This window comes from Cynara cardunculus (genome assembly GCF_001531365.2).
Source record: "Cynara cardunculus var. scolymus isolate 2C chromosome LG 11, CcrdV1, whole genome shotgun sequence".
Classification (NCBI taxonomy): Eukaryota; Viridiplantae; Streptophyta; class Magnoliopsida; order Asterales; family Asteraceae; genus Cynara; species Cynara cardunculus.
In genome coordinates, this window is record NC_037538.1 from 14,808,966 (window position 1) to 14,833,332 (window position 24,367).

The 24,367-nt window shown below is 36.9% G+C and overlaps 2 protein-coding genes across 6 annotated transcripts in view; one reads left to right on the forward strand and one right to left on the reverse strand.

Annotated features, from left to right (window-relative positions):
* Positions 1-5,002: 5,002 nt before the first annotated feature.
* LOC112521324 (protein SENSITIVITY TO RED LIGHT REDUCED 1) lies at positions 5,003-11,033 on the forward strand. 5 transcript variants are annotated; one of them, XM_025130110.1, is made up of 4 exons: positions 5,011-5,108; positions 6,922-7,012; positions 7,925-8,058; positions 9,966-11,000. In XM_025130110.1, exon 4 carries the CDS (start codon positions 10,100-10,102, stop codon positions 10,940-10,942), a length of 843 nt encoding a protein of 280 aa, XP_024985878.1. In that variant the 5' UTR covers positions 5,011-5,108; positions 6,922-7,012; positions 7,925-8,058; positions 9,966-10,099; the 3' UTR covers positions 10,943-11,000. The 5 variants fall into 5 exon arrangements, with proteins under 5 accessions (XP_024985877.1, XP_024985878.1, XP_024985879.1 ...); XM_025130112.1 differs by lacking the exon at positions 5,011-5,108 and adding an exon at positions 6,571-6,851; XM_025130111.1 differs by lacking the exon at positions 7,925-8,058.
* Positions 11,034-13,396: 2,363 nt separating this feature from the next.
* The window catches only part of LOC112521773, a 34,528-nt gene continuing 23,557 nt past the window's right edge, over positions 13,397-24,367 (reverse strand). Inside the window, exons 16-20 of the mRNA XM_025130767.1 lie at positions 21,877-22,034; positions 18,458-18,530; positions 16,045-16,239; positions 15,140-15,233; positions 13,397-14,229 (exon numbers count right to left, since the gene is read on the reverse strand). Coding sequence (XP_024986535.1) covers positions 13,508-14,229; positions 15,140-15,233; positions 16,045-16,239; positions 18,458-18,530; positions 21,877-22,034 — 1,242 coding nt within the window. The 3' untranslated portion in view covers positions 13,397-13,507. The remainder of the gene's footprint in view (positions 14,230-15,139; positions 15,234-16,044; positions 16,240-18,457; positions 18,531-21,876; positions 22,035-24,367) is intronic.

A 24,367-nucleotide genomic window follows, 5' to 3' on the forward strand; every position in this document is an offset into this window, starting at 1 on the left:
GCAATTAAAGGACCATTTTTTATTTTTTATATATTTTTGTATTCTTGTATTCCACTGCAGATAATATTTTAAGGTATTATTAGAAAAATAAAATATGTTAAAGTTGTTAAATTAATACAAATAGGGGTGAGCAATGGAAGGATCGGGCCCAAAACTGCAAACCCGATCGGGCTTCAGGGGAGAAAAATGGAACCCGAACTCCGAACTTTGTAGACAAAACCCGTGGGTTTTGGGTCAGGTCAGGCCGAGTTCGAGGCCTAGTGTAATTCTTTTCCCCTTTTTTCAGTTTTCAAGCTTCCTGTGATCCTATGTATTTCCAAGACTATGGTGCCATGGACAGTGGACGACAGTGAAAACATGGAAGGTGGATTGTGGTGGTGGTGGCTGGTGCGTCATTCGACAAACATGAGACAGCAATGGTTGAGTCGTGGTAAGGATTGAGGAGTGAGGAGTCGAGGTAAATTAGGTTAAGAGAATGGGAGGAAATTAGAAAAATGATTTAACATATAGGAAAAGGGGGGAATATAATAAGAGGTCGGGTCGTCGGACGGGTCAGGGACCGAAACCGGATACCCAACAAGATCCTACTTACCCGCGAAGAATAATAGGTTTCAGGTATCGAGATCAGGTATTTTACGCTTTTTTGGGTCGGGTATCCGGGTTGGCAGGTTTTGCTCACCCCTGAATGCAAAAGCACTAAACTTGTTATCTCAAAACTATTATAAAAATGTTATTAAACATTAAACCAAATGTTAAACAATCACCCAAAGAGGAATGAAAAAATATCTTGTTAAACACAATAAAATAATAATAAATAAATAATCGGGTGGGGGTCCCGGATCTGAGAGCGAGGACCGAGCCTAAATATGGAAATCCAGAAGTAGGCCCAAAGAGATCCGATCATTTTGTATTATCTCCACCGCTCATGTGTGGTCTATATGTTTTTGTTAAAATTGAACACAAGTGATGCCACACGTATTTTCACTATATATATAACATGAAATTTTTTGGGCATATTCTTATTCAAAATACACAAAGGGGTTGTTTACTTACAGCTTAGTGGGTTGGACAGCTTATTTGATCAGCCATATAGGAGTGTTTCTTTATGGCTTAATTGTGAAGTCATTAAATGAAAAATGGCTATATGAAATAAGTCAGGACCCCTCACTTGTCCCCATTAAGCCACCTCAAACAAATTAACACCACAAAATGCCCCATAATTAATCCAACCCTCTTTCTTTGCCTCCCTCAAGCCCATCAGCCTCCCGTCCCTCATACAGAAAAATTTATCCGGACAGACAACTTAACTCATACAAGACTTAATGAAAAGGATAAAAGTAAACAACCCCTTAGGTTGATACTTCTACAAAGGGTATACCATTCTTGGAAGAGGTAAATCACATGTTCCATGGGCTTATTTTACAAATGTGGTCCCATGATCATGGCCATGAGGAGGTTAATCACGTGTCCCGATGGCAGGTAGGTGGGTGCTACTCCCGATATTTTTCGCTCATTTTGCACACATACCCACCTCCTCCTTACCAGCTAGGCTAAAGCCGCTGGACCACATGTCCATACTTGGGTCAATGGAGAAACCAAATTTGTTGTCCACCTCTAAGAAAACAGCAATTAAGAAGCTCAATTGAACCTCCAAACTGCAAAATTCTTTCAATTCCTATCAAAGGTTTCTTTGACAAACTAAAGGACCGAAATAATCTCAAATCACTGAACTCGATGGTCAATTCAGAAAACGTATTCACGTAATATTCAATTATCTAAATATGTTACAATAACCATGTAACTTGCATACAAACTTGCAACCGAGTAAGCAAAATGCGCATGCTCGTGCACTTCTAGACACAAAACTGACAATAGCGAAAAGAGAAGGATCAAATAATAATGTGCAACAATTGCGTCAAAATCTAGGCCATATGCACATATGATCAGACATATTAAGTGTGAATACAAAATGTGCATAGATACTATATAGCAAACATCAGATAAAAAGAATGTGCTTGCTTCAATTTCTTGATATGGAGAAACTGGAAGAAAAAAGAAAAAGCAAAACCAGAGTTCAATCACATCTTATCTGGTTCAGATAAGATCCTATCAATTTCTTCTAGAAGGCGTTCTTTTTCATCTCTCATCTCTTCATGCTGCTTTTGAAGCTCTTCAATATGTTTGGTCTGTTCAGAAACCTTCCTGAAATGTAGCTTTTTTTACATAATGTCACTCGTAATAAATTTAATTTCTTCTTATCGGTACTTCTTTTGGCCAGTTTTATACTACAACAAAATCGGCTTTATAGAATGCCAAACATGTCTAAATGTTCTAATAGTCTCCCTTATATGAATTAAGTTTATAGGACCAAACAATTGTGTGTCCTATATACATAAGTTAAAATAAGTTGATAGCACACTTTTGGGCGTCCCAACAAGTTCTCAATGATACTTGAAGTAAAGCGTCCAATTAGTCCTTATTATTTGATAAGTGTCTTATAAAAACAAGTATCACATACAAAGATGAGTTCATAAGACACTTCCCAAAAGTGTCATATAAAAAAGCTAATAGAACACTTAGTTTCAAAAGTGTCATAAAAAACTTGTTAGGACGTCCAACAGTGTTGTATCAATTTATTGTAACACTTTTACATAAGACGCACAATTGTTTGGTCCTATAAAGAAGTGTATTAGGACATTTAGACATTTTGGTATCTTATAAAGTCGATTTTGTTGTAGTGTAAACTAATATCCAACCATTTTGCATTCATCCCGGAGCCCGTGAGGTGTCAACCAAGTATCAATATTATTAATATGTATAAGTACCTATTCATGAAAGCTAGGTTAAGTTTAAGTGAACGCATTTTCTTCTCAAGATTTTCACAGCGCTTCAGAAGTGACTGCATGTCAGATGAAGTTGCGGGTGTTTAAGTTCTTCCCTTAGCTTATGCCATTCTGCATCATCAAGACCACATCATGTCAGTGAAAACTACTTGCTGTTTTAAACATGCTCCACCAAAACATCTTCCTTCTTGTACAGAAGTTAAAAAAAATCCCGCATTTTTTCTTCTGTCTGAAACGGTTAAGTAATTCCCACATGACACTTTAACCCACAACCATCAGGTTGAGGAGAAAGAAAGGAACTTGAATACCATCAAGCTAGACGCAGACACTTGCTTAGGGGTGTGCACGGGTTGGATCGGACCATGAAGGGAAGAATCCGATCGGGTATCGGGTTATTTGTAGGATCTCTGCTGTCCACTGCATAAATTAAGACCATTTTACAAAGTTGAGTAAGTTTATATGTTTCTCTTGTAGAAAAAATGATAACTACGCTCAACTATGCAAAAAGTAGCAAGTTTTCAAGATAGAAACTAAAAACTTATATATATTAAACATAAGTGCTACTTAGAAGAATTTTATCGCAGGAAAAGAGAATGTGAATCAACATTTAGGGGCCGTTTACCCGGTAAGCGCTTACCGAGTCACTTATCTTATGAGGTGAGCATGGTAAGGACCGAAAATCTTACTCGGTAAGAGGCATGGCAACAACTGAGGTTCTTACCCCGCTATGGAAAAGACTCTTACCCTGTTAGCGCTTACTGGGTAAGAGGCGCTTACAAACAATCCATTTTGATAACCGAGAATGTTACCCGACAAGGTAAGTGAAGTTGATGACTCTTTCCAGTAAGTATTACCCGATAAACATTTGGTAAACGGCCCTTTAAGCCTTAGCTATAACTTCTTTAGATACTATAAGTTGACCATTATGATGAAATGAACTATGCTTGGCCAGGCCACCCACTTTTGCGTACTTTAAAGTACATAAGTTCATTTTCTTACACTCTTTGCTAATTATTTAGAGACTTTTTATGTTTGCATATAATAGTCATATATTGAAACGACAACTCCATATGTTAGTATCCCCTCGTTCTTATTTACTAATCAGTTTCTGTATGCATATGCTCATGGTAGAAATATATATTCATACTTTTAATGCTATGTTTGGAGTTTTATTCGATAACCATGGGTGTCCGGGCCAACTTGGGCACACCTCAACTCATCCCATGGGCCCTAAAGATCACAACCAGTAAAATCCCCAGTGGCTATGAGGAGACTCAAAACGATGACCTATGGGCAGCTTATTCATTTATTTGTCGGTTGAGCCGACCCTCAAGGTTCAATGTTTGGAATTATCCCACACTAAATTATAACAAAAAATCGCGTTTCATGGAAGGCCCCAACCGATAATGAGCCAAATGACTTCACATACAAAAGATTTGATTTTAACTTTTTTAAAGAGGAACAATATATGAAACAATTTCATTAAATTAAACAATAAAATCGACGGTTATGATTTGTACGAAGGCTTAGTTTACATTTGATCCTTCCCCTGTATATACATGTCTTTGATTACAACTCATCGTCGTCCCCTACCTCCTCTCCATCTCCTCCCACTCACCACCGCACCATTTCCTTCCCTTACCTTTGTATCTCTGACAACCCCACTTTCAAGCCATCTTTTTTTTGAAGTATATAATATTTATATACGGCAAATGTAACAAATAAACTCACACACCCTCCTCATTTATGGTGAGGTTTGAACTCCCGAGCTTCTAGAAGGCCAAGAGCTACGATATCGCTAGGCCAAAGGCCCTTTGATACCTTCAAGCCATCTTCTCTCCTCCATAGCCACCAAATTCTTCAAGTTTCTTCGATCACACCACCACCACCAAGAGATGAATTCACCAAAATCTGCTTCCTAATGCTTTTTATGGATGTTGTCAGGGGCGGACTTGTAGAGGGGGAGCGGGGTCCGTGCACCTGTTCAATCCTATTCTGTAAGGAAAAAAGTTTTTTGAATACAAAAGGTGCATACGCTAAAGTTTGAGGGGTGTTCCAAGATATTTGAGAATTTAGAGGGTTAAAGATGTACAAAAATTATAAAATTTGCAGTTCATTCATCTTGGAAGAACACGGCGGCTCTCTCAATTTTATAAAAAGAAACAGAAGGTAGCTCCCCTGTTCGCACAATCGCAATCACACAGACGCCGATTAGAAAGGGCTGAAAGGCCCGACGCACTCCAGTAGTCCACTTCACTCCGGCCGGTAATTCACTCTCTCAATTTCTCACACTCACTCAATCACCCTCTCAATCTCTCATTCAGGTTTTGTCTCAAAACCTAATTCGAATTTGTCCTAAATTTGATATTAGTCATTTCCCTAAAAATTGATTAGTTATAAATTTATAATGTTATACAATTCTGAATTATGTTTACAGGATTTCATTTGATTTGGTTATATGATTTATTTGTTTGTATCAGTCATTCGCCCTAAACTTTGATATATAGTCTTTGCCCTAAATTGATTAGTTATAATGTTTTACAATTATGTTTAGATGATTTGATTGATTTGTTTACATGATTTATTTGTTTGTTTTGAGTTTTTATATTAGTCTTTACCAAAAAACTGAAAAATTCTCTAACATTAAAAAGTTCCTGGAAATCAACCAAAACACTTTTAAAAAATCTCTTGAAATCAACCAAGAAAAACTCAAAAATTCCCTCAAAATCAACCAAAGAACATAAAAAAATCCTGGGTCCGGATGTTGCTGTGTTTTCAATTCTCTAAATCCCAAAATGTATGTCTTTTTTTAAACACCTCACTGATACTATATGTGATCTTCCAAGCTGATAAATCTTATGGATCCAGGCATCCAGTTAACCCTCATATCTCTTGCTGCTGGTAGTTTTTTTAGTATGGTATATTGATGGAATCCTAGTTTATGCAAATGTTCACCTTCCTAATGTTCAATTGATTGAATTGTTTTTAGTACTGTTATGTTAATCCTGAACTATTCTCTCTGGATGTTTAAGCTTTTTTCTATTATTTTTTTATCTGTTTTCCTTCGTTTAACTTTTCCCTGTTCACAGCTCTGTTGTTTTTTCATTTGTATGTACTTTGGAATGTCAAAAAAATCCTTAGACTTTTATGTATTGATTGATGTGTTACATAAATATGCAAGTCACTCATTCACATCTAAAAGAAGATACTCAGTTTCTTAGCTTTTTAGGAAATTAACCTATTTTTTGATCACCACCCACATAAGCTCTCACACCCAAAACCTTTTTCCACCAACATATCTTCAATTTTGATGGGTACATTGGAGGATGAAGATTAGTGGTGGCATGGGCTAGACATATAGAAACTAACAACACAAATACAACCCCAAAATGTTATGGGTTTAATCTATAGAGATTTTTCATTCTTCAAGGACACAACACATTTGATCAAGTTTGGTTTTGATGTATGAATTGATTTTGATTTGGTTATTTTTATGTAATGTGGTAGTCGGAATTGGTTTGGGAGGGGAGGGGGCAGGAGATGGTTGTAAGTTCTTTGGGATGTTTCTCTCTGTATATGTGTGTATAATATATATATATATATATATATACATACACACACACACACGTGTTAAATTGCTTTGTTATTTCTGTAAGAAAAAAAGTTAAAAAATAAATAAAAAGATAATTTTACCCCCGATTTAACAGAGCTAACATTAAGAGTGTTAGGTTAAAGGATCTAATCGTTACAAAAATGAAACCACAATGATGATATATTATAAAGTATTTCGTTCAGGAACTTGATCCATAATTTTCATATAACCACAGGGACTCAATTTTTGTAATTTACTCTTAATGAGATATTGTATAAACTTCTCGGCTGATCAATTTTCGTTTCCCAAGTCCCAGAACAGGCTACCGTTGTTCGGCCACTCTGGGACCTATGTCCTTCTTTAATCCGCTCACCCCCTGTTGTTCTTCTGTCTCCCATAACTCCCCCCTCACTCAGGTTAGATACTTCGAAATCAAGTAATTAGTTGAACCTTCAATACAATAATGTGCTTTATTGCATGACCCAGGTTAAAAAAAGGCTAAGGCTACCTGAAATATGAATCACCCCTAAAAGAAGACACTAGTTTTGAGCTTTTGGTTGACTGGTTTTGCTTTCTGGTATGAATTCTGGATTCCCCCTTTCTCTTTAAATTGCCATTGCTTTGTTTATGAAGTATGGAAATTATTATGATAAGCTATGATAAACATTAAAATGGTTAAGTCGTAGTTTCCCCTTTGTTTTACCAAAATTGACTTGACTATGTCTATGTGGATGCCGTCCTTTTGAGATCATGTGATGACACCTGAATGACCTGATATGCTAAATAGAATTGGGTGTTATCATTTCTTCAAATGGTGGTTTTCTTATATGTGGGTGTGCGGGTTTTCCCCCTCTAATCTGAAATTGAATTAGAAGGTGTTATCATTACATTGATTTTGTACTTTTTTCTCTCTAATCTATGACTCTATGTCTCTGTGTCCGGATGGTATAGATATGTTGTTTCTCTTGTTAATTCACAATTAGTATGTGGCAAACAATTTGATATAGTAAAAACAATCGGTGCTTCTCTTTGGGTATTACTTGTTTGTTTAGATTATAGCTCCATTATTAAGTGCTTTATAGTGGTCTAAGTATTGTAAGTTGGGACTTGGGATGTAACATTTTGGTGATATGCATGATCACATCTTAGAAGTCATTAAAAGTATGCATTGGTTCGTATCATCTAAGATAATGAAAAGATGTTATGGCAAGTCTAGCTTGCATTGTATGATAGGAACGTGTTGATCTAATTCCACTGAAGCCACAGAGGACTACCTGAACTGGACTATATTCTACTATGGATTTGACACTCCTTTTTGAGCATTTGAGATCGTCAATTTTAATGCAAGCTGTCTTCATATCTCAAAATGGTATTAAGTGTGTATTTAGGGATTGTACCGAGGAAGGGGTGTTAGATCGTGGGTTATTAACAACCGTAACATTCATAACTATATGACAACCTACTCTGTATGGAATTGTTGCATTTGCAGCGTAAGGAAGCAGATGTATCGATAGATGCTTTGAGAGAGGTTGTTACAGGAAATTATGGCTTTTGTCCAACTCAATGAGGGGCTTGAATCTGCACATGCTTATTGTCGACATTCATGCTAATTAGAAAACTCAGGTCTATTACTCGTTTTTTTTGCTCAAGCAATCTAATTGACAGCTTGTTGATTGTTCTCTATTCTATCGAGTGTAAGTGGGTGTCCACTAGGAATTTACATGCACATGGTTTAATTACACATGGTTTGTTTAGAGGCAGGATTAGTTGCTAATGGCATAGTTGACAGATTTTGATTCATACAGCAAATCATGAATATTCTAGTGAATTATGAATTTCGAGATTCATTTCAAAAATGTCAAAATGGATTAAATGTACTTGAACAAAAACAAACACCAATATGTCCACACATAATATCCTTTCATCAACAAATGGATTAGAGCATCATGTGATAGAAGTAGTTGGACATCACCCCAAAGCAAGACATGTCATATTCTAAATAATACAACTGATGGTATTGTCACCATGCTCAGACAAGCTTTGAATTTCCATTAATTTTGACTACATGGCATTGAGTTTTAATTTGATTGAAGCTTTTAACTTATGAGTGACTGCTAAGCATGGCAAGAAAATTGGAAGATGGAATTGAGTGGGTAACAAATTGATTGTTATGACTGCAACATTTGAAAACCACCATTTTCCTAATATTACAAGCATGACGTCTTTCTTATTAATTTAAAATAATGAAAAGAATATCCAAATGACATCAACCTTTCACCAAAACCATAATTATTCAGCCCTCAGGTTCACAAATCTGTAAAATGGCCACTCACTTCTTATTTTTCGTTCTACTTTGATCACTGCTATTGAATGTTATGAAAAGAAATTGTATTTAGCAATCATTTTTATAAAACTTCAATTTCATTTTTGCTTATATACCTACCCCTTCTTATCTTAGACCCCAATTTTTTTCATACACGTCTCTCTATCTCTCTTTGAGAAATTAGTCCTTGCACCGATTGATCTTGTCGTTCAACTTTTTGGTTTTTGAAAGGGACGCTAGGATCGATATAAGGGAGATGATCTTCAAAATCCATACGACCTCCTTTCTTTAGATCTCCAACCGGGCTAAGAGCAGGAAGCCTTCGTGGTTGGAGTGGCTCATATTGACATAGATAAAGGCTGTTTTATTCTGGCTTTTGATATGGTTTTCCCCTTGTTTCGGGTCGTTTTGGTTCCTAGGGTCTGTTTCCTCTGTTTTGAGCTGCTTTGTCTTGTTTGGTGTTCTGCTCCTTGCAGATTTTTGCCTTCTTGCGTTGTTGTTTTGTGTACTCCCTGGTTTCTTTTTCCTGTTTTAATAATATGGCCTTCCAGAAGAAAACTGGCCCTGTATGCCACTTGGTTATATATATGTATTTGTTGATGTAACAAACTACTATGAGTTGTGTACATTTTCTAATTATCTGTTGGATTGATAATAAAAATCCACTTTTCCATGATTATTTAGAGCAAAGTCCATGGGCTGTGGATAATCTGTGTGAAGAATTACAAACTCAATTTCTATCTAGAATTAAAAAGACTTCTGTTATTGGATTTTTGAGGTCTAGCAGAAACATGAATGGGATCTTGTTGTAAACCAAATATATATATATATATATATATATAATAATTGTAAAAGCAATTATATATTCCATTGGCAACTTATAGATAATTCTGCATCGGCCATTATTGGTACATGAATAGGACCGGACGGGCAAGAGTGAGGTAGGCATGTGAAAGAATGCTGAAAGGTTTTAGGGTCTTAAATTAACATGTGCAGTTCAGTAATTTATCAATCTTGTCCCATCTTTATTTTTGCTCCACCTATCTTTTGTGAGGACAGAAAAAAACAATTTTGTTCCACTTCAGTCTTGTCCTGTCCACTTAGTATAACAAGTTTTTATATAGTCCTGTCCCGTACTCTTCCACGTACCAAACACAACCTTATATACCAATTGCAAAAGCTCTTATATATTTCCCATATATTGCAGCTAAAAACCAGAAATCATAAATGATGTTGACCACGGTGTGATCGAACATTGCAGACAGATTATTTTTCGAATCTTCTTGATCAAAAGGTTAGTTTACAACTGTTTGGTTATATCAGCATATTATATGCATCACAATGGCAGCTTCTGCAGAAACCTTGAACTGTGAACAGCCTAAATTAGTCGAAGACGAGTGGACAATCGTTTTGCCACGACGCAGCAATCAGAGAAGAAAATTTCCCAAAATTAAACCTGCAAAACAACAAGAATTACAAACACACTGGGCTCCTACCGATCTCGAAACAACCCCAGAAAAAGAACTGCAATTGATGCAAAAGATGCAAATCTCTATCGAGAAACTCGAGAAATCTCCATTCTTTTGTGCGTTTTTGGATCAAATCCATACTCCGGAAGCTTCAGAGTGTTTCCATAAGATTACACGATCAGAACATAAGTTAAAAATGGTCATATACGGAATTGGTAGCATCGAATCATTTGAATCACCTCGATTGCAGCTTAGTCTTGCAATCTTGATGAAAAGAAAACTTGATTGGATCGGAGATATGGAAGTGTTTGATCCAATTATTTCTTTAACAGAATCGAAGGTCTTGGAGGAATTCGGGTGTCGTGTTCTTTCCGTTAACGAGCAAGGCAAGAGACAAGCGGTGAACCCCATTCTTTTTTTCATGCCACATTGTGAAGCCGAGCTATATGAGAATCTCCTAAAAACCAACTGGAGATGTGATATGTTGAACCAAATCGTGTTGCTTGGCAACAGTTTCGAGAAATACGAGCAACATAGATCCGTGTTTCAGAACTCGGCCTTGGATGATTTAAGAAAACATTTACTTGCTGTACGACCGTTCACCAAAGAGTTTGAGATTCGTACGGTCTCCGATGATTATTTTCGAGCATTTCATGGTTCAAGTTGGCATTTTTTTAGCGTTGATTCTAGCACAGACTTGCAATTAACATGCTAAAACATTTTATCGTGCATTTGAACTTGTTGAAGACTGAAAGTGGAGATTATATTCGAACTTCTGTAGGCGCGTTATCGTGCTCGTGATCGAACTTATGTGTCCTTACAATAAAATTTTGTGCAAACAAACCATTCGCTCCTCTTTAGGTCATGTCCTTATGAGTTCGGTCTTTTGATTATGATTTCGAATTGGCCAAGCGGTATGTGAGTCAATGGCCTCCTAGGAGGTTAAGGGTTCAAACCTTATCAAAGGTGAGAAGGGTGTGTGAGTTTATTTGTTCTATTTTTTGTATATAAATATTATATACTTCAAAAAAAAAAAAAATACCAAATAAGTCTAGTGGAGATTGGGCTTTTGGGACCGGTTAGGACCGATTGGTCCAGACCGGTTAGGACGGATCCAACGAGCATCGCTTAAAAGGCCGTAGGAATTTACATTCTTTTAAAATATAATTTTGTATACATAATATTTACGTTTTCGAATACGAGTTTTAGAAGATTATGGATTTTTTGTATTTATAATCAAATAAATAAAATATTATTTGATTGCAGTAAATAACATACGTTAGAAGGTTGGGACTGGGATTGTTCCGAGAACCGATTGGTTGACTGCTTTGCCCATCTGCCACTCGAAATGACGAAAGTTGAACTATTATAGTTCGATTTTTGGTTAGGATGAAATTTTGATCGTAATGTATAAGAGTCGTACATAATCTTTTTTTTTTGTAATGTTTAAAGAAAACATGGATTACGTTAGATCCATGTCATGAGGATTATAGAAGAATCATCAGTCAAATTCTTCATGATTTATGTCTTTCATTTCAAACGTTGAAACAAGAAAAGTAGCAGAGACCGTGAATGGAATCGCCACAGAGGGGGAACTGAAGTCTTGTTGGATTCGTGATTGAGAAGAACCGGCTTTTGCGAGGAGAGGAGCGGGACGTGGGAGATAACCCAAGGCCACAGAGTGTTATGGCGTGCCTCAAGGCATCATAGCATGATCCACGTCTTACATAAACGTTATAGATCTTATCGTGACAACAGACACATTTCGTCGTGATACGCCTTTTAGAATCCTAATATATGTCTTAATTATGATAGAGCTGTTAATTGAACACACATGTGGCATTATCGATGGATCATTTGTGTTAGCAATTCAATTTAAATAAGATTAGATAAAAGACGATAATTGTTAGACATAAAAAACCATCTAATTGTTATAATACAAGCATAAGTTAAACTCAACCTTACTATGATTAAAGCCATTTTTTTGGGTTAATTGGTGGGTTTCAGAGTTTTTTTTTTTTTTTGAAGTATGATGGGTTTCCGAGTTTGTTTACGCTTACTGATTAATCCCCCGTGCGACTACAAATGGCCTGGAATTTTCGCAGGTAAACCTCCACGACTCAAAAGGGTTTTGACAGTGTCTAGATTCGAACCCAGAGTATATGAGATTTTCCACTACATCCAATTGAGGCTTAACCAGTACGCCATAACCCAAGTTTACAGAAATTGTAAAAAAAGCAAATTACATCAAAACGATACATGTTTCCCTTTTAGGGAATCTATTTTTCGCAAGCTCGATTTTGCTGTCTACAACGGAAAAACCACCTCAAATAATCTAATAATGTTTTATGCTCCGCTCCCTTAATTGCGTAAAAAACATATTGTATTCCCCAGAAATGAAGTTTGTGAAAGTAGGTTCCACAAAATAAAACCCAACACAAAATATGTTCTCTTTTGATGTAATCAAAATGTAATAAATCCTCAAAAGAGAGCTTTTTGAAAGTAAGGGGCTGTTTACCAAACATTTATTTGGTAGGTGCTTATCGGACAATTTTTCTCACTGGACGAACATGACAAGACCTAAGAATCTTACCTAGTAAGAGCGATGATAAAGATATAAAGTCTTACCCAGTAAGTGAGGCTGACGACTCTTACCCGGATAAGCGTTTACCATATATATTGTTGCATACAATACCATTTTGATATACTACAATCTTACCCAAAAAATAAGTTATAGTGTCGGCTTCTAACAGTAAGCACTTACCAGGTAAACATTTAGGTAAACAGCCCTAAGTTTCACATAATAGGAACTGGAATAAAATAAATTCCATTTTGATACAATTTACTGCATTTTGCAAGAAAAAGTAGATTAATTGTCAAGAATTATGGTATTTTCTTTGCATTTACTGTTACACCATTTGTCCAAAATAGCTCATTCTTGCAAGCAAAACATCATGGCTTTTTAGCCTTTTCACAAGAACAATGATTAGTGTAAGAAAAGAAAATAAAGACTTCAAAAAGCCAGACAGAAAAAAGAGCAAGGCTTTAAACACTCTGTTGATTTCATGATGATATATATATATATATATATATATATATATATATATACACATATCTATATATACACACAAACACACATAACTAGACAGCAGAAGTATGTACACATTATATACATTTGATTATAACTAAGGATTACAATACAGTTGCAACTTAAAATGGCAGTAAGGGATCATGCTTTCATGATATGAGGTACAACAAAGTGAAGTGTCTATTTTACCCTTCAATTGATGGGTGTTAAGCCGGAATCTGCATAATCTTCTGGTATTGGAATGTTTAACTCTGAGCACACAAATTGGATTATATCTTTGGTCACAGACCCAAAAGACAGCTTGTTTAGGGTCACAGAAATCGCAAACCTGTTGCTTATATCGCAATATGCCGTGGATCCACCCAAGCCTGCATGGCCGAACCCAATTAGTGAGCCATCTGTTGAGCACACCCTTTTGAATCCAAGCCCGAATTTCCCATCGGGAAAAGTTAATTTCTTGTATTCTCCTAGACCCAAAAAGGAATCAAAGATTTTTTGTTTTTGGTTACTGAAAATTTTACAAGCATCATCCTTTGGTTCTCTTTTAGAGTCTTTCTTTTTTCCACGATGTTTTTTGTCTTTTGAAGTAGATGTGGGATGGTGAGGGTGGCTTCCCAGTGGTGGCTGGGACGAGGAGGAATGGGATGGTGGGACCAAACCTCCGTCGACAAGGGTGGCATAGTAGCGGGCAAGTGCACGAGCTGAGAAATGCCCATTGGCGGCAGGTAAAATGGCACGGCGGACATTGAGTGTATTAAATAAGGGAATTAAGCCCGCAAGTACATCGACCTGGAAAATGGAGGAAGAGTTAAAGCTAGAGCTAGAGCAAGAGCTAGATCTAGGGCTGCTGATTTCATAGAATCTGTTGAGATCATTTGTATCAAGTGTGAGTGTTGCAAGTCGGGATTCCACACCTGAAGCAAGCACAATAATGGTAATTAACTAGTGAATAATGCTATATATGCCTTCTAAATCCAAAGAAAAACGTACAAATTGAAAATAACTAACTAGCAGCATTGTAGGGAATACAACAATGCTTAGAGCACCACTTTAATCATCAATTTCATTATTCATTTTGAGATGGTTTCTGCTCTCTTGTAAGTAGACAGAAACTAAGATGAAGTGAAACACTATACTGCTACTATTCTGAAATCTGTAATGATGTATAAATACTGAATCGTATTTACTGATTGCAGCATGAGGCATAACCGTGTATTATAAGAGATACTCCCTCCGTCCCAAAAAAGTGTCAACTTTCAAAAGTTCCTACTTTTCAATTCTACCCTTAATTATGAGATGGAAAAATTCATCACTCCCTCTATTATCAAGGGTGAAATCATAATTTACTTAATTAAGAAGTGTACTCCCATCGTCCCAAAATAAGTGTCCACACTTCTATTTATGTTTGTCCCAAAATAAGTATCTAGTTTCAAAAATAGATAATTAAATTTCCCAATCTACCCTTAATTAATACACAAATATTTAAGAGTAGTAAGATATGTTAATTAAGGATGAAGTCGTCATTTGGTTAACTAAAAACTGTAACAATTGTGCATGTCGAAAACCGTGTGCCATTCTATTGTGGACATTTATTTTGAGACTGAGGGAGTAATATTTATGTAGTGCTAAAACATTGTGCCTTTTTCATCGTGGATATTTATTTTGGGAAAAAGGGAGTATGACACAAACTATATTTTGAGGGATTGAATCATATATATGTATGCATGTAAGTATCAATATATGACTATGTCCGGGAATATGCAGCATTGCATTCAAATTTGGGACGAGAGATATATAAGATATACAAGATGGATTAAATCATGCCTGGAGGGATTCCAATATAAAACTCTCCACTGACGTTGAGCGGGTGAACAAAAGCGTCATCAAGGATTTCTTGGAACTTCTTCTTTGATGCATGCTGTACATTAAGAGATAATTACATTTGCAGATGATTAAACAAAACCTAAAAGAACATTTGTTATAAAACCTTCCTTTTCGAAGTCATCCTGAATGAGAGACCATCATGGCGCACCAAGATTAACATCAATATCCAGATGCACCATCTAACTATAAAGCATTAAAATAAACTCTTTGTGGCCATGATATGAGAGAGAGAGGGACCCGCCAGAGAAGTATTTTCAAGATTGACATTGCAGACAAATCCATCTAGTAATAAAAATACACTCTGCACTTCCTTGAATACCGTTTCATAGTCTTCTAAAAATATATTAATACATTGTCCATGAAAAAAATAATTTGCATTTGATGTTTTTAAATCCAAGAAATACAAACACTTGCAATCATGACTAAAATTTATATGTACCCAGTAACTCCTTTTTTAGAACACAGTAATCTAAAACTTTCTGACAAATAGCAGATTGTGGTCATGAGACTACCCAACAGAAACTTGAAGAGAAAGGAATACAAACAAGGCTTGGCTTCATCCTTCCGTCAAACACATTTTATGGATTATAAAGAGGGATGAGACGTTGACCTTGACAAATTAACGCATAAATTTCTACACAAACTTGTTTTTCTGAAGACAGGATTTTGATGATCAAATTGTGTGCATATATGTGTGTGTGTGTGCTATACATGCTCACATCATATTCATATTTCTTCTTTCCCAATGTAATGAGGAGATATTTGATGCTCTTCATAATATATATGGGCAGATCAAATCCTTGTTTATGCAGTCTAAAGATATTCGGATGAGGATTTAAGAGTACCTCAATGATCCCACCACATAGCCAACCGTATGACAGGTAATGATACAACTGTTGTTGACCAGGTTCAGTCTCTGGTGCTAATGTAGCAATGCATTTCAAGCACTCATCCCAATCGCACAATAACATTGGATTATCTTGCACAAGGCTGGCCAGAGCATTGTGCATACCAGATGTATGATTAAGTACATGATGAACCTGACAAACATACCAAAAAAAATATATATGAAATAATTATAATCTCTACAACTGTTGGTAGACTTATGTCTATCGGGGTTACTGAAAAAAGAAACCAAATGCAGATATCTATTTTTATCTATTAACTCTTCAGCCTAATGGCTCATCATGGACTAGATAGAAGGTTTTCCTGATTACTAGTGCACAACTTCACGACCAGTTCTTCTACATGGTTAGGTTATGCTGAGGCTCTAATACTCGAAATCCTAGCTTCCAAAATATTTTTAGCCTCTAGAGCAGTAAGTTATTGTTCTATATGCCATGTCTTTTGGTTGGCAGCAATAGCCATCATCCTTCACTATAAGACTCCTAGTTGTTTGCTTACCTCCACGGTTGGAACTCCAACCAAACCTTGCTACTGTACCAAAATTATCACTTGCCTCATGGGAGTCTTGCCAGGACGTCTCATCAACATTGTCAAACCCTGGTTGAGCCTCATACAGGTATCCAGTCCCTACCCAGCCTACACTAGGGTGTCAAGAACCTGTTTAAACGACGTTCATGATCTCTTGGTTGACTTCATGCTTGAAATTCAGTCACATTTCTGCTTCAAAATATTCCCAGTAGCAGGCAATCAGACCCAATTCTTCTAAGGACTTAATGCTTGAAGTCCACTCAACATTTATGCTTCACGAATGTTCCCAGCAGTAGGCAATCAGACTAATTCTTCTATGGCCTCTAAATGATCAGCCGATGCCATTGAATGTCTACGGCTCATAGGATGCTGTTTTGACATGTACTAATGCCTGCTTTTTCCTTATGCTGTTTTGCATGAACAGTTGATCGGCTCTAGTAGCATCTTTACTTGGTCTTCAAACTGTCCTCTATCAATATTTTTTCTCCTCTGCATTATTATCTTGGGTGACAAACCTGATGATGTGAAGTCCAGGGAGTTTGTTGGAGTTTCTCTACAATTGAAATGCCGGTTAAGTCACATGACTTTATGGGTTCAGGGCTTTTGTCATTTTAACTGGTATCATGAGTGTGCAAAGAAATAACTTTCGACTGATAATCCTTGGTGTTCTTGACTGATGATTGATTAGCCAAGAATAGTGGCATTTGCATGGCCCCGCGGAGTGCAAAGGAGCCCAGTCTTTTATCCATAGCCATGAACATTCCCACCACTAAGAAGTTGTAGGATCACTTACAACTGTCGCATTCCGTCAACACTAACTTGTCACGTGCGTACTAATTTGTAGACATACACTCAATGTGAACAAGGAGATTCTGGTATGACAAATTAGGTTATAAGGTTTAAGGACCTCTACGATGAATTATAGAGTTTGTTCCCCTTTCAGTAACTCTACTACTACTATACACCAGCTACAAAATGACAAACTAGTTGTCGTTACTCTTATAGTTGCATTTCTTCCAACGTTTTGGGTTCCATTTCCTAATTATCTGCCACATTCTTGTGATGTACCCTCTGATATGGGACCATCATACCCCAGCATTGATGCTTCCACTTTGATAGTTTTGGGGACCAGCCTTGTTTGTTTAGGAAGCAAGGGGACTCCAAGCTTGTAGAGAACTACACATGCTTCATGAAGATGTGTAGTTAGCAACAGAACCTTCTCACATAATTGTGATCCCTTAGGTCATTGAGCATGCTGGAAAGGACTGATGGTCACACCTTTATTAGAGGATACTCGTCTTGATATTCATCTCTTGTCAGTATTTCTCAGTCTTTTGGTCATCTCCATTCTTCCCTTGTCCTCTAGACTACCTATTTCTTGATAAATTTCCATCTGGGTTGAGTCATTTAACTCTGTTCCAGATAGTTCAACCTTAATTGACTAGAGTGTTCCAGCCCCAAGTAATGTATATTTCCTTCTCCAGCATGAATGGCATTATTGCCACGAGCAAAGGAATGAGGCCATGCGAAAATGAATCATCCTAATTGTCTTCATGAGAGTTCAGTTTCAGAAAGATAAGTTCAGCTTCCTTGATCTCAGGCTTAGATTCTTCTTCAAAGGGAATTTGAGTAAGGAAAAACTTCTCTTCTTTATCCTCTTCTCTCTTTGTGGGTGCAGTCTGAGCCTAGTGCTACCAAGAAGGCAAGAAAAACCACATATAATGCAAAGCCTACTCCTTTTGCAATTCCCTCAAACATTGATTGGCACATCTCACCACATAATGTGGAATATAGATAAGGAGAAAAAGTTAGCATCACACAAACCTTTATTAGATCTTTTCGGTTTGAACTGAACTCTGGCCAGATGTTTGCAACATTCTCGTCAAGCTTCAATTTCCTGCAATAAACACTTGAATCATACATTGTTTGCATCCACTGAAGATTGGGCCAAATAACCCTCTGTCATTGTTTCCAAAATACATGGTGCAGAAGATGTTAATTTAGATGAAAGTATCGCATCAGAATATGAAAACAGCTTGGGGTGGCCTAAAGAGGCAGTTTTTAGTTCATGTACTTCAATAATTTTCTTTCTAGAAAAGCTAGACCAGTCAGAAAAATGTATCAAGATGCACACTGTAACTTGGCCTAACATCTTACAGAGAAAAGGGTGGAACGTAAGAAAAGGTTTCAACAATAGCGTAAGGGACAATGCATTTTTAAAGGTTCCGTAGTTGTGGAAGTCTGCAATATCAATTTTACACCCATTAATGCTAATACTAACTAATGGGTTATGTTTGGCTCCTTTGTTTTGAGTCTCTGCCTGATGTAAATCTTAACATGCCTTAAGGGTTGCTTTTGCTGATGCTCGCAGAATGTAAGCTGGCCTCTAATAGTAAGATGATGTGGAAGGTTCGACCTAATTCTCAGTCTACAAGTAAAACTGGTAAGAAACCAAGTTTAGTCATACTGCTACACAATTAATTAAGGATACTTCAACATTTAAAGTATGCGGTCCAATTTCACAAGTAAACCACAATTTTTTTGTACTCATCTATAAAAGAAATAGTGAATAAGCTTTTCTGGTTGAACATCAAGGACCAATATGAACATTTAAAAAATAATGGAATGTAGGATTCAGTGAGAACTCTGCAATTCATATAAAAGGACTTGAAAAATAAATGAAACTATTTGAGCTTAAGTTTCAGTTAACACATTTGATTATTAAGATTATAGGTTCTGAGGTTCATTTAGAACATTTGATTAAAAATAGGGGTGGGAGAAAGAATATGTAAAGTTGGAGGTAGGACCCAATGTCTTGCTAACAATAAGAAAAGGGGAAAAGTATTTGTAAACTTGCAAGAATCAATCCCTGAACTTCAATAGCTAACAGAATCTGCTAGTCAAGCAACATTTGTCTTGGTATTAGTTAATGGGTTCACCTAGTTATGAAGTATTTGGTACCTCAATATATTTTTTTATTCTCTATCGTATTGAAATTCACTACGATCTCATGTGTTGCATGGCAACACAGACATGATAGTAGTTCCGCACCTGTCCTGTAGATGAAGTGGGTGGATTACACACTAAGAACGTGGTTGTAATTTTATTTTGTATGGACAAACAATATTAAGTATTAGAAAGCTGGCTATGTTCATACTGGTATGGTACAAGATGATGGGCATTCAAAATAACAATTTCACATTTCATGATGTGAGGAGAACAATTGTGACGGAAGAATAAAGTGACAGATCTATACATGTAAAGGATGATTATTTAAACACAGAGATACACAACCCTAAACGATTAAAAACATATGCGAGCCTTGTGAAAAGGAGTGTGAAACATTCCCGACTTGCATATACTGTATTGATTTGTATGGAGGGGCTTCATGAATATGCTCTAACTGATCTCCAGACAGCACACATACTGACTGAATAGAAAGAGATTAGCAAGAAGTACCAATCACCTTCTTATGTGCAAAATAACAGTTCACTGGCATATGACAAAAGTTAGCAGAAAAGTTCATCTTCACCATTATACAATTTCACATCTAAACAAGACTACATGGCACCTAAACTAGGATAGTTAGCTACTTGTAATTGATAAATATGATAATCTAAGGATGCTACAGCTGCTGGAATCTTTTGCATAATCATAACCCTTGTATTCAAGGCTTAAAACATAAAAATTTAACTTAATATAGAAGTAGGGTGTTACAATTCTCCCCTTCTTACAAGAATTTCGTCTTCAAAATTTTACTCAAAAAGATGTGGGTACTTATTTCTCATATCTGATTCGACTTCCCATGTTGCCACTGATCTATGTGAAGAGTCCCAATGATACCTCCTTATTTCGAAGCTTCTTAGCTTTACATTTAGTGACGGCTATCGGATTTTCTATGAAAATTAGTTTGTCATTGTTAAGATACTCAATATCCTTGAAGATACTCGATATCATTGTAAAATAGGAATCGGAGATTATGGGTAATATCTACTTGTAATTTGCTGCTGTGAATATCTTAGGAATCCTTTCCTTTTCTTCTCATATTCTTTGTGTATATATAGCCTTTGTACCTCCCTCTTTTGAGACAAGTGAAAAAAACAAAGAATTCTAAATGGTATCAGAAATTGGTTTCGTAACAATCACTAGTTTCGCGGATCGAAATTTTATGGTACGTTGTTTTCCTTAGATCGAAATTTTTGTTCATCGTTTTTTCTTGATCGACAAGTTTCCTTGGGTCGGAAGTTTTCTGCTCGTCGGTTTCTTTGGCATCCTGTGAGTGCGATTATCCTCATCTCTGTTCGTCGGCTATTTAGCACCCTGTGAGTGCGTCGTTCGCTTTCTGGTTTGCTATCATTCGTCCTAAGTTCTACGTTCTCTCTTGAATGAATCTGCTATTCCTTCTCTTTCAGAAACATTTGCCCGTGTTCTTAGGAATGAGAATCTTCAGGCTTCTCAAACTTTTGATCACAACAGTGCTCATGGTTGGTCGAGGGGGATTTCGTGGTGGCTACCGAGAAGGATTTCATGGGGGTCACTGTGGTGGCTCTAGAGGTGGCCACAGTGACCGAACAACTGACTCACGGGCTACTATTCCAGACCGTAGGTGGATGGGTAAAAAGAGGGATAATACTATGGTGAGATTAACAATCTGATTAGATCAAGGATAAAGTACTTAAACACCACCAAGATTAACCAAATTGGCGAAGGTTGATGTTAGTGATAAAGCAACAGCACCACACTAGCAACAATCAAGAATCGACTCCTTTTGTGTATGAACACTCAAAACAGCTTCACAAGCTATTGTAAACTCATTATTCAAAGAGAAAATATGCCTTCTAGCTACAACTTGGAACCCCATATATAGGGCTGGAAGATAAACATAACTCTTGAAAAAAATGAAAAGAGTAAAGAAAGACAAAAAGTTGGAAAACAATTAAAGGACTATTAATGAAGCATAAATGAGGAAGAAGGCATATTTTCTCTCTGATGCAACAGGCATTGCTGATGAGCTAGCAGCAGGGACTTCTTGTCCAACTTCGTGACTCTAATACCATGTAATGGTTCTCTAGAAGCATGTCAATCATTAAATAAAGGTAAATATCTAGAGTACATTATGGGCCAATGAGACAAAACATAAACTCTTAAAAGAGCATACCAAACACATACACCTATATCTAACAACAAATAATCATTAAAAGGAAGAACTAGTAAACAAGTTTCATGCTAGAATTATAACATACCCTTTATCGACCAGCCAATGCAACATTCCAGCTGTGACTCCCTTTGTTACAGAGAAAACAGGAAATAAGGTATCAGGCTGAACTGGAGAAGGATCATAGTTTCCGAGAACCCCAGCAGCAGTATCAATGATCACTTTCCCATCTTTGTAGGCACAAACCTAAGAGAGAATACTAACAATGAGAGAGCATCAGATAGTAGACATCTCCAACAGCACAGATAAGAGAGACTAGCCATAATTGAAAATTCAACAATGGTATACAGAGGATGGAAGGAATACAAATGCATACATATATGTCTGGAAGTGTGTATATATCCATGTATGCATGTATGTATGCATAGATATAGTGTATATGTGTCACTCTGGTGAAAGCATAATGCTTCAATAGACTTCTTAGAGCCGTAAGGCTGTTTTTAATACACTAGAGATATCTATCTAATGTAACTACTTGCTAAAACACTAGGTCTACCCACTTGAATAAATATGCTATCTAATATGTATAACAACCTAATGCATAATGTACAACTACTTGATACACTCTAATAGCAGCCTTTCTACACTCCCCCTCATGTTCGTGCACATTTATCAAACATGTCCAACTTGTTTACAAGAAATCAAAGGTAGGCTTAAACAACCCCTTGGTTCTAATTGTCATCTGGTCTTTGGATGAAACATAAAACCAAGCCCAACGAACCCAATTAATCCCACAAATTATGGAACCCATATTATTCTAGCATCATATTTCTCCTTTGTAGTGTCAGTCCACCATGATATCGTTTGGTGTTGATGGCTGCCTTATTATCACAAAGAGAAACTTCATTGGTAGCTCAATCTCTAATCTCGGGTCTGAAAAAATTCTTTGGTTCTGAAGTATCTCATGAATACCATTTGCCATAGCTCAGAGTTCAACCTTTAAACTACTCTGGGCCACCACATTATGTTTCTTCATGTGACGAGATTACCCCATACATAAGTACAATAATCGGATGTAGATCTTGTCTGGGACAACTCTTTAAATATCTGAGAATTTTGTATGACGCTTCAAGCTGTCCTTCGCATGAACAGACTTACCAAGCTAACAGGGATGCTATGTTGGGTCGCCTATGTGATAAGTAGATCGGTTGTCCTACTAATCGTTGGTATTGTTGGACATCAACTAGTTTTCCATTGGTGATGTCTCCCAACTTCTTGTTCGTGTCTATCGGTTGGCAATGCTCATTCCAATATCTTTTAGAAGATCAAAAATCTATTTTCTTTATGACACCACGATTCCTTGTTTTGATCTTCCAATCTCCGTTGCTAGAAATACTTCATCTCTCTAAGGTCGTTTACTTCAAACTTTTTCAAGAGTTAGGTTTTCATTCTCACTATCTCTTCATGATCATCATAAGTGAGAAGAAATCATCTACAGACTATTAAAACTACAATCTTACCCTTGGTAGAGAACTAAGTAAATAGTGTGTGATCAGATTGAGCTTGTGTATAGTCGTGGCTTTTGACCACTTGAGTGAAAAGCTTGAACCATGCCCTTGGTTATGTTGAAGTCCACACAACGCCTTTTCTAATTTGTACATGTTGGAGCTAAAGTTGTTTTCAAACCCGGGTGATGGTAGGGGTGTTCATTTAAACTGCCAAACTGCATAAACCACACACACCGCACTGCGTTGATTAGAGCTATCGCAGTCTCCCAAAAAAGAAAGAGCAGACCCCATTGAAGACGARAGTGAGGTACAACAAGGCCATTTCTGTCCACCGCCCTTCTCACAGAGCCGTACATGGACGTTACCGCTCATACAGCTCCYAGCCAGCAAGCAGTTAGCCTTCCTCTACAAGGAATGGAAGTGTGGGTGAATCGACATCAAATAGAGGAATTCGCTTTTTCTTTTCAGCAATAACATGATAAGAGCATCCCTTTCACAAAAACCTACAGACCCCGACAAATGAAAAGCACTAGCCCGATTCTCCATCTYCGGGAGTCGATCCTGCTTCTATCGCCACCTCGCACCTATGGAGCAGGGGTCTCAGCATTGTAGAATGACTGCTTCCGATTGAATATGCTAGATAATGCCCGCATCATCGGTGGGGCCAGTCGGTGAATAGCGAACGATAGGTAAGATACAATGTCTTGTGGTTTTAGCGTGTATTTCTTGTGATAACAAGCTAGGTGCTTAAGCAAGATAATTCCATAACTTAAGGTTTGCATTGATGGGTGCCTAATATAATTCATATTCGCAATAAATACCTTGTGTTTAATGGCGTTTTTGCATCCAAAAATTCCTAAAACTAATCTTAGCTTTGATTTCCCGTTAACAAGTGCTTAAACTAAGGACTCTTAGCACTTTGAAGCCATACACAAGCTTGTAAGCGACTTAAAGGCATTATTAACATCAAACCGGTTGAGTGGCCAAACAAATTTGTTGCTACCAAAAGTAGAATTCAAACAATATTTGATATCGCCACCAGGGCAAAAATTTTGTAGTTGATCCCCTAAG

Excerpts from the sequence above, each read along its gene's own strand:
- LOC112521324 (XM_025130109.1), top strand. The coding sequence starts at position 10,100 with ATGGCAGCTTCTGCAGAAACCTTGAACTGTGAACAGCCTAAATTAGTC.